The sequence below is a fragment of the Pristiophorus japonicus genome, chromosome 13 (genome assembly GCF_044704955.1).
Source record: "Pristiophorus japonicus isolate sPriJap1 chromosome 13, sPriJap1.hap1, whole genome shotgun sequence".
In the NCBI taxonomy this organism is placed as follows: domain Eukaryota; kingdom Metazoa; phylum Chordata; class Chondrichthyes; family Pristiophoridae; genus Pristiophorus; species Pristiophorus japonicus.
The window spans coordinates 76,817,226-76,835,337 of NC_091989.1; the positions used below are offsets into that span (position 1 = coordinate 76,817,226).

The 18,112-nt window shown below is 44.5% G+C and overlaps 1 protein-coding gene across 5 annotated transcripts in view; it reads left to right on the forward strand.

Annotated features, from left to right (window-relative positions):
- The window catches only part of fgd6 (FYVE, RhoGEF and PH domain containing 6), a 156,362-nt gene that overhangs the window by 16,829 nt on the left and 121,421 nt on the right, over positions 1-18,112 (forward strand). For all 5 annotated transcript variants that reach the window (XM_070897670.1, XM_070897669.1, XM_070897671.1 and 2 more), the window contains exon 3: positions 13,249-13,387. In XM_070897670.1, the coding sequence (XP_070753771.1) occupies positions 13,249-13,387 (139 nt within the window). The remainder of the gene's footprint in view (positions 1-13,248; positions 13,388-18,112) is intronic.

Below are 18,112 nucleotides of genomic sequence, written 5' to 3' on the forward strand. Positions count from 1 at the left end.
TGGGAGGGGAGGAGGAGGGTAGAGGGAGAGAGGGGGGGAGCAGAGGGAGGGAAGGGGAGGAGGGGAGGAGGGGAGGGGGGGGGGGAAGAGGAGAGATTGGGGGGTGGGGGAAGGGGAAGGGGGAGGGAGGCTGAACGGGCTGGGCCTGAGATTTCGGGCAGGGCCCAAGACTTCGGGCAGGGCCTGTCCCCAGCACCAGATTTACAGGTAGGTGGCGTTGGGTCGGGGTGGTGGGAGGGAGTTCGGTTCGGTTCAGGGGGGGAGGGAGGGAGGGAGGGAGAGGGAGGTCAGGTCTGGGGGAGGGAGGGAGGTCAGGTCGGGTCCAGTCCGGGGGCGCGGGGAGTGGGAGTCGGGTCGGTGTCAGGGTCCGGTCCAGGGGCGGGGGGAGCGGGAGTCGGGTCGGTGTCGGGTCCGGTCCGGAGGCGGGGGGGGGCGGGAATCGAGTCGGGTCGGGGGGAAGCAGGAGCTGGGCATGAGAGGAGCCTTATTCACGCAGCCCCAGTGAGGCTATTCAGCCAGGGCTAGGGGCTGCATGCTTCGGCCCCTCCCACACAGTTTTGGGCGCCTGGAGCTACTGCACATGCGCGCCCACTGTAGCGCGCATGTGCAGAGGTCCCGGCACTATTTTCAGCGCAGGGACCTGGCTCCGCCCCCTACAGCTCGTGCTGCGCTGCGCCAAGCTGAAAACGACCTGCAGGGTGCTGGAGAATCTGGAAGTTTTTTTTCGGCGCACTTTGTGGCGTGAAAAACGGGCGTCCAGGTCAGGACTGCGCCGTTCTGGGCGCGGCTCGAAACTTGGGCCCTGTATGTGTACATTTAAGTGTTGAACTTGAAGTTTGGGCAGGATAATTAGAATAATGATATTTGGCACAAACATTTAAATACGGTGAAGAATGTGTCACAGCAGGTTCTCATACTTTCAGCGCACTGACCTAAATGTCAGTGCTTATGTGTTGTGCATATTGGGTCGTCTTGTGAATTGTAACCTGAGCAGATGAGCAAACGGAGATGGTGTCTTTAAAGAACATCATATTTCAAGTATTTTAAAAGCACAATAGGTGCACATTCCGATTGTTTTCATTTTTTATTAGTTGCAACTAAACCATTTAAAGATGCTGTCAGGAATTGTTTTTAAAAAAAACATTTTGGTAATGCCAGAATGTCAACTCTAACAATGTCTGTCTTAAAGTGGTAGATAGTGATAGAGAGACTTGGGGGTTCATGTACACAAATCTCTGAAGATGACAGGAAAAGTTGATAAAGCTGTTTTTTAAAAAAAACATACGGGGTCCTAGGCCTTATAAATAGAGACAGAGAGTACAAAAACAAGGAAATTAGATACAATACTTTAGGGAGGGTGTAGAGGAGATTTACTAGAATGGTACCAGGGATTAGGGACTTCAGTTATGTGGAGAGACTGGAGAAGCTGGGATTGTTCTCCTTAGAGCAGATAAGGTTAAGGAGAGATTTAAATGAGGTGTTCAAAATGATGAAGGGTTTTGATAAAGTAGGGAGAAACTGTTCCCACTGGCAGGATACCCGAGGATTCAGATTTAAAACAATTGTCAAAAGAACCAGAGGGGCGATAATATTTTTTTACGCAGCAATTTGTAATGATCTGGAATGCACTACCTAAAAGGGTGGTGAAAGCAGATTTAATCAGAACTTTCAAAAGGGAATCTGATATATATACGTGATAAGGAAAAAATTGAATGGCTATGGGGAAACGGCAGGGGAGAGGGACTAATTGGATAGCTGTTTCAAAGAGCTGACACAGGTATGATGGGCCGAATGGCCTCCTGTACTACGTATGAGGTTCTATGATTCTATATCTTCATATTAATGATTCTGCCCCTTTATAGTTTCTAAAGATTGCAGAATTGTGTTCTAACCACTGCTTCAAGGTGTAAAAATTAAGTTGTAATCGTATGTAATTTCTTATAGAAAACAAACATTGGATTCAACACAAGATTGCAGCTCAGTTTGCCACTCAAATTAGACCAAATTATGTGCTGTCAATAGTTACCATTGAGAGACCATAGTGTCTCCACATAACTGAAGTCCCTTAACCCTTGTATCATTCTCATAAATATCCTCTGCACCCTCTCCAAGGCCTTGACTTCTTTCCTAAAGTGTGGTGCCCAGAATTGTTGGTTTATGTTGGTTGTGGTTTAATATAACAGGAGCCATATTGTCACTGAATTCTGCCACTCCATCACCTCAGATGGAAATCATGCATGTGCACTGAACATCTGGTGAACAAATATGCATTTGAAAGGAAAAGTATGATTATGAAGCTGCTCAATGATATTTAGCCTGCTCTCGTGGATTTAGCCTGCTTTCATTACTGAACTTGAATTATGGAGCCACTCTTACACACCAACAATTTGGCATATTTGCCCAGTGGGAATGATAAGTAGTACTGTACTGCCAAAGTTCAGATCAAGTCTGAAATTTGGGGGAAAATGTGCTGCTTATCAGGAATTTGGTTATTAGTGTTGCATATTTGTGGATTTCACTGTTTTGATATTGGATACTTACATTTTGGAAATGTTCTCATTACACTCTCCCAAAGGTACTTATTTTATATGGTGCACAGTTGTATGAGTGTCATCAGCCTTCTGCAGCTTGACCAAGTTTAAGCCAAGGTGGTGAGTTTTGGCAGGTTATTTGACCATATAGGTACCATAGTCAAGCCTGATAAATTGTAGCAGGGAAGGAGACCATTTGGCCCATCGTGCCTTCTCTGATGACCTTTCCCTTGTATCCTTTTATATTATGCATTTACAAATATTTGTCCAATTCCCTTTCAGATCATGCTAAGACTGCCTCAGTCTTCTTAGGCGGTCCCTTGAATGGAGGATTACTTGCTTCCGCACCAAAAAGTGCACAGGTGTTAGTGAGGGACCTGATATTCCAGGTCCCGAACTACATATTGAAGGTGGAAGATGCCTGTGCGTGGATTTTTTTAACGTGTGGTGGCCATTGCATATCAGCCACCACACGGGCATGACGGAGCTAGGTCTGGATCCAGTGTCAAGGATTAACCAAGATGACTGGAGACCAGCGCTGCTGCATGGATCTAGTGCGTGCACACATCGCAGTGTGGGCTGGCTCATGCTGCCCCTGGGCCCTCGCCTCTCCTGGGCCCCGAACTCATGCCACTCCTGGGCCCCAATCACGTCGCCCTACAATCTCTCGCCGCTCGTTCGCCCTGACCTTGCCGCTCCTTTGCTGCTTGCTGCCTCTCCTGCTGTACCTGCCCATGCTCCAATCAACGACCTGAATTATGGTGACGTCCAATCCAGTCACCCTCCTGAACTGGCTTCCACGCTGCTCCCAGGCTGCTGCACCTCCGCTCCTTTTATGTCTCAGTAGCCACTTGTGGTAAAGCATTCCATGTCCTAATTACCTTCTGTATGAAAATGTATTTCTAACTTTTCCTTCATCCTTTTCTATGATTATCTTGAGTCTGTGCCTTGAGTTACTGATTCACAAATCAATGGAACAGTTTTGCACTATTTACCTTCACAAGACCTTTGATAATTTTGAAAATCTCTTAGATCCCTCTTAACCTTCTGTTTCAATTAATGAGGCCCAATTTTTCAAACATTTCTTCGTAACTATAATCTCTCATTCCGGTTACTGTTCTAGTGAATCTAGACTGTACATTTTCCATGACTCAAATATTCTTCCTGTAAACCTCAACTATCTAGCCTTTGGCCGTCCATTTGCCAGAATATTTCTGCAGCTGTCAGTCTGCTTAACAACTCCCTCATGTTCACATTTAATGGCCTTGTCTGCAGCAGAATCTTGCTGTCTCCCATCCTGGTTGACCCCCCTCCCCCCCCCCCCCCCCTGGTATGGCCCCCATCTTTGCTCCATCAAATTAAAGGGATGCAGACTTGAGCATAAATGGTGCACAACAGGTTTGGCCATCCATCAACTGATCTGGTTGGACCACAAGTGTTGCTGGATTACACTGTCCTTTGCCAAAACCACACACTACTCTCGGATCATTCTGGAGAGCAGAGATAACTCACAGCTGCTTTTCTCCACCGTCAACCATCTCCTTAAACCCTTCACCCCTGTCCTCTCGATCCTCACCTCCAACAATGAGTGCAATAAGGACATTATGAATGTCTTTATCACTAAGATTGAGACATCTGTTCAGCTATCTCTGCTTCAACACGATCCCCCAGACCATTGTCATAACCCCCTCATCAAAAAAAAAGATATAAATTGTAATGAATTAATTGTAGTGTATGTAGTCTGTGTAGGCAAATATGGCAGCCAGTTGCGCACAGCAACATCCCACAAATGGATAATCAGATGAGCAACTATAATTTGTTTGTATTTTGATGCTGGTAATTGAGTAAGAATGGTTGCCCGTGACACCAACAGAGTTTCCTTTTTCTTGTTTGAATAGTGTTCTGGCATTTGAGCAGGCAGATGGGACCTTGGTTTGGTATCTTATCTGAAAGACGTTACTCCCTCAGTACTGTATCTTGTGTTTTTTGCAAATGCCCTTATGAGCTCATCCAATCTTTTTGAAGGCGGATTGAGACCCTTGGTGAGATGAGGCTGGTTATTATTTAAATGGAGAAAGATTGCAAAGTGCTGCAGTACAGCAGGACCTGGGGGTACTTGTGCATGAAACAGAAAAGGATAGTATGCAGGTACAGCAAGTGATCAGGAAGGCCAATGGAATCATGGCCTTTATTGCAAAGGGAATGCAGTATAAAAGCAAAGAAGTCTTGTTACAGCTGTACAGGGTATTGGTGAGGCCGCACCTGGAATACGGCGTGCAGTTTTGGTTTCCATATTTACGAAAGGATATACTTTGGAGGCAGTTCAGAGAAGGTTCACTAGGTTGATCCTGGGGATGAGGGGGTTGACTTATGAGGAAAGGTTGAGTAGGTTGGGCCTCCACTTATTGGAATTCAGAAGAATGAGAGGTGATCTTATAGAAACGTATAAAGTTATGAGGAGGCTTGACGAGGTAGATGTAGAGAGGATGTTTCCACTGGTGGGGGAAACTAGAACTAGAGGGCATGATCTTAGAATAAGGGGCTGCCCATTTAGAACTGAGATGAGGAGAAATTTCGTCTGAGTGTTGTGAATCTGTGGAATTTGCTGCCTCAGAGAGCTGTGGAAGCTGGGACATTAAATAAATTTAAGACCGAAATAGACAGTTTCTTGAGCGATTTGGGGGGGGGGGTTGAGGGGTTATGGGAAGCAGGCGGGGAAGTGGAGCTGAGTCCATGATCGGATCAGCCATGATTTTATTGAATGGCGGAGCAGGCTGGAGGGGCCTTATGGCCTACTCCTGAACCTATTTCTTATTTTCTTAAGTTCTTATAAATAGTTAAGCTGCTTTATTTCACAGACAGCAAGTGACCATAGAGTAACAGTCAGAGCAAATTGTTCTTGGTTCGATCTCACTTCTCTCTCTCATAGTATGGGGGTAAAATAATAAATCCCTTTCATAGCTTGACTTATTTGTTTTTTGATTGGGCCAAAGCTGTATCTTTGTGGGGACTCCAGAGGTGATAGTGTGGGGTTGGGAAGAGAAGTAATTGCTCGTGATTCATTGGCTACAATTAGATAAGTAAGACTGGAACTAAGCAAAGGCAGTCCCATCGAGAAACGCTATAAAGATTTGTTTTGGCATTGTCTCCAACTGCAAAAACTGACCACCTGCAAATATAACTTCCAATTTCACACCAGGTGTGTGTCTCAGACTTATGTTCAAAACCTGCTTGCCTGCCCGTTATCCCTTTTCTTTCTCTGCTAATTCTGGCCTTGGAGAGTAGAAGGATTCAGCAGACCTATCAAACCAAACTGACTACCCCCTTTCTAGGGTATATCCTCTGCAGCCGCCTCAAGCCGTGCCCATGTGCATAAAATCCTCCTCGTCACAATAGGTATGAATATTTGATTGGCCACCTCAGAAGGTGACAAGTTGCTTAACATCCCTAGACATCCTGACTATATGCCTGAGATAATAGATCCTGTATCAGTTTGAAATAGGCTGTTAATTATCCCCATCTCCCAAACTTGGCTCATCTGGTTTTAATATACATTGTCCAATGCCTGCAGACAGTGATTCTTCTTTTTAAACCTGTGCAAATTCACTTTGTTTCATTAAAAAAAATATTAAACATAACTCGATCTCAAAATCCTTTTCGTGAAGGAAATTGTCACGGAGACACAAGGAAAAACTGACACCAACCCAAGGAAAAAGAGATTTGGAGGGGTAACCAAAAACGTAATCAAATAGGTAACCTATAAGAAGTGTCTTAAAGGTTGCTGAGGCTGAGAGCTTATAGGTTGGGAATCCTAGAACATGTGGCATAGGTAGTTGAAGGCAGGGGCAGGAAGGGGAAGTGCAGCAGTGGTCAGAATCAGAGTTTGGGGGAGGTTGTAGGGCTGGTAAATGTTGGGGAGGGATGAGACACTCGAGAGATTTAAACACAAGGATGCAAATTTTTAATTTGACATGTTCAGGGGAACTGCAAGCCAATGTAGATCAGTGCGGAGGGGGTGATGGTCAAGCATGATTTTGTGTAGGATGAGGTACAAACAGAGTTTTGGCTGAGCTGACAATTCTGGAAGGTGAAGTTTGGGAGGCCAGCTAGAAGAACAAAGGAGTTTCAAGTATGGAGGTGACAACGGTATGTGGGTTTCCGAAGTTTAGCTTTGGGGTCAAACAGGACACAGGTTATAAACCATCTGATTCAGTCTTGGAGAGTGGTCAGAGATGTGAATGGAATTGGTGGAGAAGGTACAAAGTTTGTGGTGGGGGCCAAAGACAATGGCTTCAGTCGTCCCAGTGTTTAGCAGAGGAAATTATGACTCATCCAAGACTGAATGCCGGGAAGCAGTCTGATAGTAGAAAAGTGGTGGAGGAGTCGAGAGAGAGAGCTGGGTGTTATCACCATACATGTGAAAGCTAATCCCATGGGCTAGAACCTTTTTTTGCCTGCTTAATGCCCATTTTACCACTGAAATGACGTATAAAGCCCTTATTTTGGCACAAAATGGAAACTGGCGGACATTTTTCGGAAACTTGTCGCCGAGCGTTACTTACCATGTGCTTAACGGCGAAAAAAAATATTACCGCCCGCTCACTTTTTTTGGGCAGAATCAGCAGAATGGGCGATTTCAAGGCCCATAATATTGCCCAGTATTACTTTCCACGCAGAATTAATGCCGAGATTCAATATTAACGCCCGCCAACTGTTTTTTGTCGTAAAGAGCATATTTACCCAAACTAGCGGCCATAGAGGTCGCCCATCGTCAATTTCACCACCTCACACATTTCGCCCACAATATCGCTCGCTCAAAAAACTGGCCACAAAAAGTGGAACTAACCAGGACGAATCACAGCGTTATGGACACCATGTTGTAGATCACATGTCGCATCCTTTAAAAGGCTGCTGTGCTTCTCAACCTTGGCGGAGTTCGGATGTACTCTAGAGGTCGTTGGAGTTGATGTGAACATCTCGAAAAACATCTTGACCACACTGTGACCGATTGGAATTGAAGAGGTGTGTTCGTTGGGACATTCCTAGTTTGTGTGCAATCGGTGGGAAACTGAGAACTACTGCAATGAGGCCTGTCCTTTCTCACCCTCTCTTGGTGACCAAATACATGCAGCAGACTCGACATCGCTGAAGGAACGCTGCATTGCATTATGTGCCCAATGAACTAAGTGACAGACAGATGAGGAGAACCAGACGTTTACCCCCGCCCCCGCAAGTGCAAGGGGAAGCATTCTTACCTCGACTTGCCTTCAGAGACTGCACTTCCACAAAGAGGTTATCACTGAGGTATGCCAGCTGATGAGGGCAGATCTGCAGCCTGACAGCACCATCAGAACTGCACTGTCCGTTGAGGTCAAAGTCACCATGCTGGCACTGTCGTTCTATGCCTCGGGTTCTTTTCAGGCCACAGCTGGTGACATTTGCAGACTTTCTCGGCATGCCACACATCACTGCATTAGACAGGTCACTGAAGCCCTGTATGCATGCAGGAGGGACTTGATCAGCTTCCCTGTGACCAGGGAGGCACAGAGTGAGAGGCTCTAGGTTTCTCCAGAATTGCAAACTTTCCCAAAGTGCAGGGAGCAATAGACTATACGCGTATTGCGATGCGGCCACCTTTTCAGGATGCTGAGGTTTTCAGGAACCGCAAGGGATTCCACTCCCAGAATGTCCAGCTGATTGTTGACCACCAGCAAATTATACTGGCAGTGAATGCTCAATTTCTGGGCAGCATCCATGATGCGCACATCCTGTGTGAGAGCACTGTATCTGACTTGTTTAACAATGAGCCACAAGGTCAGTGCTGAATGCTTGGGGACAAAGGATATGGCCTCGGCACCTGGCTGATGACCCTCCTGCGTGACACCCACACCAAGGCCGAGAGGCGATGCAACGAGAGCCACAGAGCAACTCGCAGTATCGTGGAGAAAACCATTGGAGTGCTGAAGCAGCGCTTCAGATGCCTGGACCACTCTGGAGATGAACTCCAATACCACCCTGAACAGGTAGCTCAATTTGTAGTGGTCTGCTCCATGCTACACAACTTGGCTATCAGGGGGGGACAAGAATTGCCTGATGAGCCTGACGGTCCACCTCACCAGAGAGAGGAAGAGGAGGATGAGGAGGCGGACGCTGACATTGGGCAAGACAATCCGGCAGAATCTATAAGCCATGCCCCCGCCCCCCCTGTAGACTGCATGAAAGGGCCCAAGGTGGCATGATAGCTGCAAGAGCCTTACGTCATGAGCTCATCAATGATGGCTTTGCCTGAAAGAACATTGGTGTTATTTACAAGGCTGACACACTGCTGGGTGTGCAGCTCATACATCAATGGTGGGCATCACCTTGGTGACAGTTAAAGTTTAAATTGATTGAAGTTAAATGTGAATATACCCTTTGATAAGGAATCACCAGCATGTAATGGTGCAGTTATCTGAGCCAATGTGCTGCAAGGTTTTGTTAAATAAAAAACATTTAAACCGAACATTAGTCTGAAATTATCAATATTTCTGCACAAACCAACCCCCCCGCCTCTCCTCCCCACCTCTACCCCTTCCCTCCTGACTCCAAGCCGCCTGGCCGAGGAGGGGGGGGCAGGGTGACGGCCGAAGCGCTGCTTGGACAGATATGGGAGAGGACCGCCCCGATGTGGGAGCGTGCTCCGAGCCATAAGTAAGATGTTGCTACTGGCTCTCGTGTGGTTGGCAATGGGGGTGCGTCACCTTGGGGTGCAGTGCGGCGCTCCGGGACCACTGGGAGCCCTCTACTACCAGTGTTCCTGGCTAACAGTTCCAGGGCCTCCTCCATTCCTTCCATTTTATGTGTTATTTGTTGGACAAAAACTCGGTGCCAACTATGTTCTTGATGCTTAGTGGGCTTTTTGCTGCTGGTGAATCTCCGTCGTTCCTCCCACAACAGCCAAACAAGCACACACCACAGCCACACATGCTTCCAGTCCCTTTGAGCTCCCTCTCTCTCTGTCTCCTCTTCTGCGCATGTCATAGTGACCCTTGACCTCCAGAATCGCGGGAATGGAGCATTGCCATGCCGTTGCTAAGGACGGCCACACTTTATGGCAGGATGTCAGAAAAATTTAACGCTACCGCCCATTTGATATCGCTCGCAGTAACGGCCATTTTCAAAAATGTAAACTAGGTGTTTTGAGAATGGGGAGAAGTCGACGATCTGAAAACCCTTTTTTAACGCCAACGCCGGAAATAATGCCCATTTTTGGGCGCTAAACTCAAAAGTAGAGGTTCTAGCCCCATGTCTGAATGATATGTCCAAGATGAAGAGGAGAATTGGGCCATGGATGTAACTTTGTGGGGATTCCAGAGATGATAGTGTAGAGGTGGGAGGAGAGGGGAAGTTATTACTCGTGATGCATTGGCTACAATCGGAAAGATAAAACTGGAACTAATGATTCACTCCCTAGAACTCATTTTGCAGTTTGAGATGAAGGCCTAGTTGCTTAGTAAGTCTAAAAATCATACAATGCACTGATCTGTCAATGATGTTTGTTTTAATCAGAGTGAGCAGAAGGCCAACGTTCACAGGATCGGTTGAAACATTAGCCAAGCTGTGATTTTCATGCCAAGTTTCAGTTTTATAAAAGCCTAGACTGGCATAATTGTTCCATAATTACAAAATATGTATATGAAGGCCTTCTCTGTGACTTTATTGTGGTCATTAAAATAACAAAAAGAAACACTTGTGCACGTTTTTAAAATTTTATTTATTCTGAATTGCTTTGCTCTGCAATAGTAAGTGGTAGAGAGCATTTAATATCTATTTTTATGGTAGTGGAATTAATAGTATGCAAAGATTCTTATTTTAGTTAAACTGCAAAACGAGGCTTAAGTGAATTTCCTGTTTATTGCTGACACATCAGCTGTTATTTATAACTCGGGATGAGAAGGCTAAACATAAGCTGAGCTATTTTTGCTTTCCACAGAATTGTTGAGTGATAAACATTTTGTATAGAAACCCAGATTATGGTTACAGGATTTAAAACTTAGGCACTTTTTCCGGCATGCTAAGATTAAATATATACTTCCTTAGGGGGTAGTTACTGGGCCGGGGAGCTGCGAAGTGCTCACGTGCTTCAATGCCCATCCCCTTCGCTTAAAGGGGAGGGCTGCTGCGCATTCTGCACTGCCTCTGATGGCCTCCACTGGAACACTAGGGCGGCGTGCTACCGAGCCAGCAGCCCGGCACCCAAGACGGGGTGCCGGGCTGCACGATGGTGGTGGGGACTACGCTAGGGCCACCATCGTCAAGACGACCCGAGAGTTGACCGACTAAAAAAGATGGCGGCCCGGGGCACTGGCACCTTCCCCTTTATGTACTGCCCCGAGAGTGGATGTCGGCCAGCTTCGTGACCCGCGGCGCAGTTCTCCCTGCAGAGCATTAAGGGGTCGGTGAGAGGTTGGCGCGCATGGCGATGACGTCATCGTCTGTTGCGCAACGGCCCAGGCCGCTACCTGCTGGGTGCAGCACTACCATGGGCAGTACCTCTGCAAACTCCTGGGCAATTTCCTGGGAGAGGGTAGCGCCCCCCTCCACCGGGTGATAACTGTTAGCCCCTGGAGGTGCATTAAAAATTGGCAATTTGTCCCCCATTATCTTTGGTTGACGTTAGAAACTCTATTCCCTTGCCACTGATTCCATCCCTCTCCCTGGAAACTGCCTGAGGCCCAACCACTGTTCACAATCTTCATGTCCTATTTGATCATGAGTTAAGTTTCCAAGCTCATATCCGCTCCATCATTAGGATCGCCCATTTCCACCTCCGTAACATCGCCCATCTCTGCTCTTGCCTCAGCTTATCTCCTGCTGAAAAGCTTCCATGTCTTAATACCTCTAGACTTGACTATCCCAATGCACTCCTGGCTGGCCTCCCCAGTTCTACCCTCTATAAACTTGAGAACATCCAAAACTCTGCCACCCATGTCCTAACTCGCACCAAGCCCCGCTCACCCATCACCCCCTGTGCTCGCTGACTTAAATTGGCTCCCAGTTGAGCAATGCCTTGATTTAAAAATTCTAACCTTGTTTTCAAATCTCTTGATGGCCTCGCCCATTCCCATCTCTGTAATCTCCTTCAGGCCTACAATCTCCTGAGATCTCTGCGTTCCGCCAATTTCTGGCTTCTTGAAGATCCCCGATTTTAATCGCGCCACCACTGGCGACCGCACCTTCAGCTGCCTAAGCTCTGGAATTCTCTCCCTAAGTATCTCTGCCTCTCTTTCCTCCTTTAAGGCGCTCCTCAAAACCTACCTCTTTCATCTGCTTTATCTTCTTATATGGCTCTATGTCAAATTTTGCTTTTGATAAAACTCCTGTTTTACCATGTTAAAGGTGCTATATAAATGCAAGTTGTTGTTGAAACGCTGCTGTGGATTGTTCCACAGCTACTGTCTGGATGCTGTGTGGCCTAGTCAATGGCTCTCTACTTTATCTTTTGCCTAGTGCAAAAGGGCTGCTTTTACAGTCAACCTCGCACATCATATGAGGCGAAGCATGACCGTCTTCATGAGATAATCAGGAAGGTATGCGCACGGTGGACAATAAATTTTTTATGCTATTGATAAGCCCACTAACCATGTTATGAGATGCATCATGTTTTCTCCAGCTCTCTTCAACCGACAGACATCTAACACTCTGACAGATCATATATTTTGGGTTTTAATCTGTGTATCAATTTTATTGAGTAATAGAAAATTACCACAATAGTCAAATGACAGGAACATAAATCACCATGATTTACTTAATGCACAAAATCTGTTTCAAAATAACTAAACATCACAAGACTTCAGTAACCTACCATTATTGGGCATGTCATCTCTAACCATTTGCGTGACGTTACATGTGAATGTTAATCTTTTTGTGTATTTGTTGGTAAACTGGTAAGATGAAAAGCAAATGTTTTTCTTGATCATTGTGAGAACTTTACTTCCTTGGTTATTGAATGTAAGGTGTTTTCTACTAAAATGGCTAGTCAGCAATTTATTTTGGACAGCATTGTTCTAGTGATACTCATCCGCTCGCACACAACCTGATTGCAATCATTTATGAGTAGGGTATTCTGTGCTTTACACATGACTGACTATGGAAGTTAGTGTTCCATTTAAAATAAAGTTTAGACAACTGTAACCAATAAATACATATAAGAATTTATCACTCTTCCTGCTGAGACAGTACTCAAATGAACAGAATTAACATTTTAAACGAGGAAGTCTAGATTGAAAATACAGTATTGCTATAGGGATTGGGTGCCACTTTGTTTAACTCTGCTACTTGAGTTCATGTCTACCCTTGACTGAAATGCACTTGGTCTATCTGAACCAAAGTGTTGGTAAGCAGGTGTTTATAGTACACATTACTATTATATTTACAGAATTTGGGCGAAAGGGTGGCTGCTGTTAGAAGTGGGGAGAGAATCTCACTAATGCATTTGGGGGTCCTCTCTTTTTTGAAGTTGTTACAGCAGAGCAGGATAAGTTGAGACTGCATTTGGCTTGCGCTATATCTGTCTGGCTTAATGTTTCATTCCTAACACTGACCTCCCTCTTGATGAGTTCAAAATAACCCCCCTCGCCCCCACCCCCCCTCCAAATAAAAATAGGCTGTGAAACTTTCTATTCAATAGCAGATGAAATGGTAAGCCTATTCCTTGCTCTGATTAACTTGTTTGTAGCCCTGTACAGGATCAGGATAACCATTCTTTCGAAATGGACATCAACTCAGATGAGGAAGAAGTCATTTTTAGCTCCGATGAAGAAGATACCAGTTCAGATACAAGTAAAGGAGAACTGGATCAGCAAGATGAGAAGCAGGTAGCTTGTTATATGCAGTATGATTCTTCTACAATGTCAGGAATTTGTATTTAATTCTAGCTGATCTGCTGTGGGGTTGCTTTTGGTGTGGTGGTATACCATGTAGATAATATCATTAGAGCCATAGTGTGCATAAAATAAATTCCAATTTATTAAATGCTATTCCTTTAACTATGTGTTTAATCTTCATCTCTCATTAGTTTTAAAGCTATGAATACATTTTGGCGCGGGGTGGGGTGGGGGTGGTGGGGGGGAGGGGAGATTGAGTTAAAGATCAATCATTGGTTTACATACTGGTATGTAGTACAATTGCATAACCCTGATTTTACAGGAGGGTACATTAATAAACAGTGTTTGTACAGTGGTTTTACATACCTCCAGATCCATGGATTCAATGGGAGGGTACATAGGTGCACAGGGGTATTCTCTCTTTTTTGACAATGGCATTCTTTTGATTTGTTATGCAGCTGGGACCATGTGATGGTTGTTCCCATCTGCTGCCTTGCTTCAAGCTATCCCTTCCTCTGAACAAAGGTGTGACGGGGCTGGTGAGAGCTTGTGTGGGCTTCCTGGAAGGGGGCGGGTCCAAATGACTTGGTAATTTCCCAGTTCTGACCGAGGCCATCCATCACATGCTCTGACTTGCATATGTATATATTATTACAGTACATATGCAGTGCTTGCATTTCCTGCCTACAATCCTTAATTACCATTGTCTTGACTTTTCTACACTTTTTTTCTGTCAACATTTATCACATTAAATTGCAATATCAATGTATTACATTCAATTTTGCTATGTTAACTGTCACAATGTAGTTAGATATGTGACCCTAGAGAGCTTCTGAAGTATCTGTCACCATCTTGTATATTATTCAAAACTTACTCATCAACTGGCATGAGCAATGCCATGAAAAATATACTCATTTTTTATTAATTTACAAGCAACTAGGTATTTTTTACAAAGTTATTTTCAATACACTCTTCATAGTCTCTTTTATAAGTATTTGAGCCATAGAAGCCCTGGTTGTTATTGGATATTTTGCGACGGACACCTGTCTAAATAGAATAGCTCTTTTGATCTTCAGCAAATTCACCACCCAAGTAATAATCACATCCTTTAGCTATAAATTTCTTTTGAGACTTCTTATCAAATGCTCTCTTCAAATTGGAATCTATAACATCAAATTCATTCCTATCTTCCACCAATACAGTTATTTTCAAAGAATTCTAATAAACATTGTTACATGATGCGCTTGACATAAAACCATGTTTCTGACCTTTTTTAATAAGATTTGAAAATAACTGTTTCAGTGTATTGATAACATATCTGTGCTCTATGTGCTGCTTAAATTTATGCCCATAGCTTTTCTCGTTTATCTTTATTTTCTTAAGTGCTCTTGAGTGTGTTCCATTTCATTTGAGAATTATGTGCACCTCAGGAGTTGTCATTCCTGAGCCTTGGATAAAATTCATATCTGGTTCTATCTCCAGTGTATGTGATTATTTTCAGTTGATTTTATTTTCCATTTTACCCCTTTAGAATCTGTCTGTTGTACTCTTTCCTACCCTTTTGTGCAGAATCTGTTGTGAGGCAGCAAATGGGTCAAAGGTGATTGTGACACCTGTTGATTTTTAGATATAAACAGGGCTCTATTTCAGTGTAAAAACTCCCACTCTATGATGCCCAGACCTGAGACCTGAACTATAAAATGGGAACAAAGATTGCACTACAGAATCTATTAAACAGAATCTGGTTGCCCAGATAGCTTGTGTGCTCATTAGCAGATGTTACTCCTGGATGGTTTTTTCCTGCCTATTTACTTTGCTAACTGCACAAAGTTCAAAGTCTCAAGTTTAAAGAAAATAATTAAAAAGGGAATTACCTCTGTCACACATCATATGTGGTTGTCCATACATCGTTATTTATGACATACGAAGGAACAGGGTTGAGGTCCTGCAGTCAGAGTTTCAGCAGCTACGGAGGAAATTAAAAAGCAGGACCTCGAAGGTAGTAATCTCTGGATTATTCCCAGTGCCACATGTTGATGAGTAAAGGAATAGTAGGATAAAACCGATTAATGCATGGCTGGAGAAATGGTGCCGTGGGGGGGCTTCAGATTCTTGGGGCATTGGGGCCAGTTATGGGCAGAAGAGACCTGTTCAAGGTGGATGGGTTGCACCTCACAGAGCTGGGACCAATGTACTCGCGGGAAGGTTAACGAGTGCTGTGGGAAGGGTTAAAACTAATTTGGCTGGGGACTGGGCACCAGGATGAAACATTACAGAAGAAAAACAAGGTGCACAGAGGACTGGGAGAGGTAAATAGCACTAGAGTAAAGAATAGTTCAGAAATAGGAGGGATCAGATACTGGGCAAATGGGAAGCAGTCTGAGGTGGGTTTGGAGTGCATTACATAGATGCATGGAGCGCAGTAAATAAGGTTGGTGAGCTGCGGGCACAAGTCGCCACATGGGGCTATGATATGGTAGTAATAACTGAGACCTGGCTCAAAGAAAAGGAGGATTGAGAACTTAATATTCCTGGCTTCAAGACTTTCAGGAAGGATAGGAAAGGAAAAAAAGGAGTGGGTGCAGTATTGGTCAAGGTCCCACATTGCAGACTGGTTAGAAAAGTAAAAGCTCATGGGATCCAGGGCAAAATGGCAAGTTGGATCCAAAATTGGCTCAGTGGCAGGAAGCAAAGGGTAATGGTTGCCAGATGTTTTTGTGACTAGAAGGCTGTTTCCAATGGGGTTCCACGGCTCAGTACTAGGTCCCTTGCTTTTTGTGGTATACATCAATGATTTAGACTTCAATTGGCAGTGTGATTGATAGTGAGGAAGAAAGCTGTAGACTGCAGGAAGATATCAATCGACTGGTCAGCTGGGCTGAAAAGTGGCAAATGGAATTCAATCCAGAGGATAAATAAAGAAAAAAAAGGAAGCTGATAACAAATCTCGAGAACTCAATACTGTAGAAACTCTAGATGAGTATAGAAATGCAGGGATGCAATTAAAAAAGATATCAGGAAAGCAAAGAGAGAGCATGAAATAATGTTGGCAAGTAAAATCAGGAAAGATGTTTTATAAATACATTATGAGCAAGAGGATAACTAGAGAAAGAATGGGGCTTATTAGAGACCATAAAGAAAGTCTGTGTGTGGAGACAGAAGATGTGGGTATGATTCTTAATCAATAATTTGCATCTGTTTTCACAAAAGAAAGGGGCGTGCAGACTTTGCAATGAGGGAGGGGGAAATGTGAAATATTAGACGAGATAAACATAGTGAGAGAGGAAGTATTAAAGGGCTTGGCAGCTTTGAAAGTAGATAAATCTCCAGGCCCGGATGAAATGTATCCCAGGCTGTTAAGAGAAGCAAACTAGGAAATAACAGAGGCTCTGACCATTATTTTCCAATCCCCTCTGGCTACAGGTGTGGTGCCAGAGGGCTGGAGGACAGCTAATGTTGTACCTATGTTTAAAAAGGGAGAAAGGGATCGACTGAGTAATTACAGGTCAGTCAGCCTAACCTCAGTGTTGGGAAAATTATTGGAAAAATTCCTGAGGGACAGGATAAATCTTCATTTGGAAAGTCGTGGATTAATCAGGGACAGTCAGCATGGATTTGTGACGGGATGGTCGTGTCTGTCTAACTTGATTGAATTTTTCGAGGAGGTAACCAGGAGGGTCGATGAGGGCAGCGTGTATGATGTAGTGTATATGGATTTTAGCAACGCTTTTGATGATAACCCTCATTGCAGACTGGTCATGAAAGTAAAAGTCTGTGGGATGCAGGGCAAAGTGGCAAGTTAGATTCAAAATTGGCTAAGAGGCATGAAGTAAAGGGTAATGGTTGATGGGTGTTTTTGTGACTGGAAGGCTGTATCCAGTGGCGTTCCACAGGGCTCAGTGCTGGGTCCCTAGCTTTTTGTAGTATATATCAAGTACTCAGTGACATGGACTTGAATGTTGGGGGTATGATTAAGAAGTTTGCAGATGACACTAAAATAGACTGTGTGGTTGATAATGAAGAAGAAAACTGCGGACTGCAGGAAGATATCAATGTACTGTTTAATTCTGCAGAACAGTAGCAAACAGAATTCAATCAAGATAAGTGTGAAGTAATGCATTTGGGGAAGCCTAAGGGAATACACAATAAATGGTACAACACTGAAAAGTGTAGAGGAACAAAGGGACCTTGGAGTGCAGGTCCACAGATCCCTGAAGATAAATAAGGTGGTTAAGAAGGCAAATGGAATGCTTGCCTTTTATTAGTCGAATCAGGAAATACAAGAGCAAGGAGGTTCTGCTTGAACTGTATAAAACACTGGTTATGCCGCAGCTGGAGTACGGTGTGCAGTTCTGGTCACCACATTACAGGAAAGATGTGATTGCACTGGAAAGGGTGCAGAGGAGATTTACAAGAACGTTGCCTGGACTGGAGAATTTTGACTGAGGAAAGATTGGAAATGTTGGGTCTGTTTTCTTTGGAACAGAAGAGGCTGAGGGGAGACCTGATTGAGGTGTATACAATTACGAGGGGCCTGGATAGAGTGGATAGGAAGGACCTGTTTCCCTTGGCAGAGAGGTCAACAACCAGGGGACATAGATTTAAAGTAATTGGAGGGAGGTTTAGAGGAGATATGAGGGGAAATTTCTGAGGGTGGTGGGGGTCTGGAACTCGCTGCCTGAAAGGATGGTAGAGGCAGAAAGCCTCACCACATTT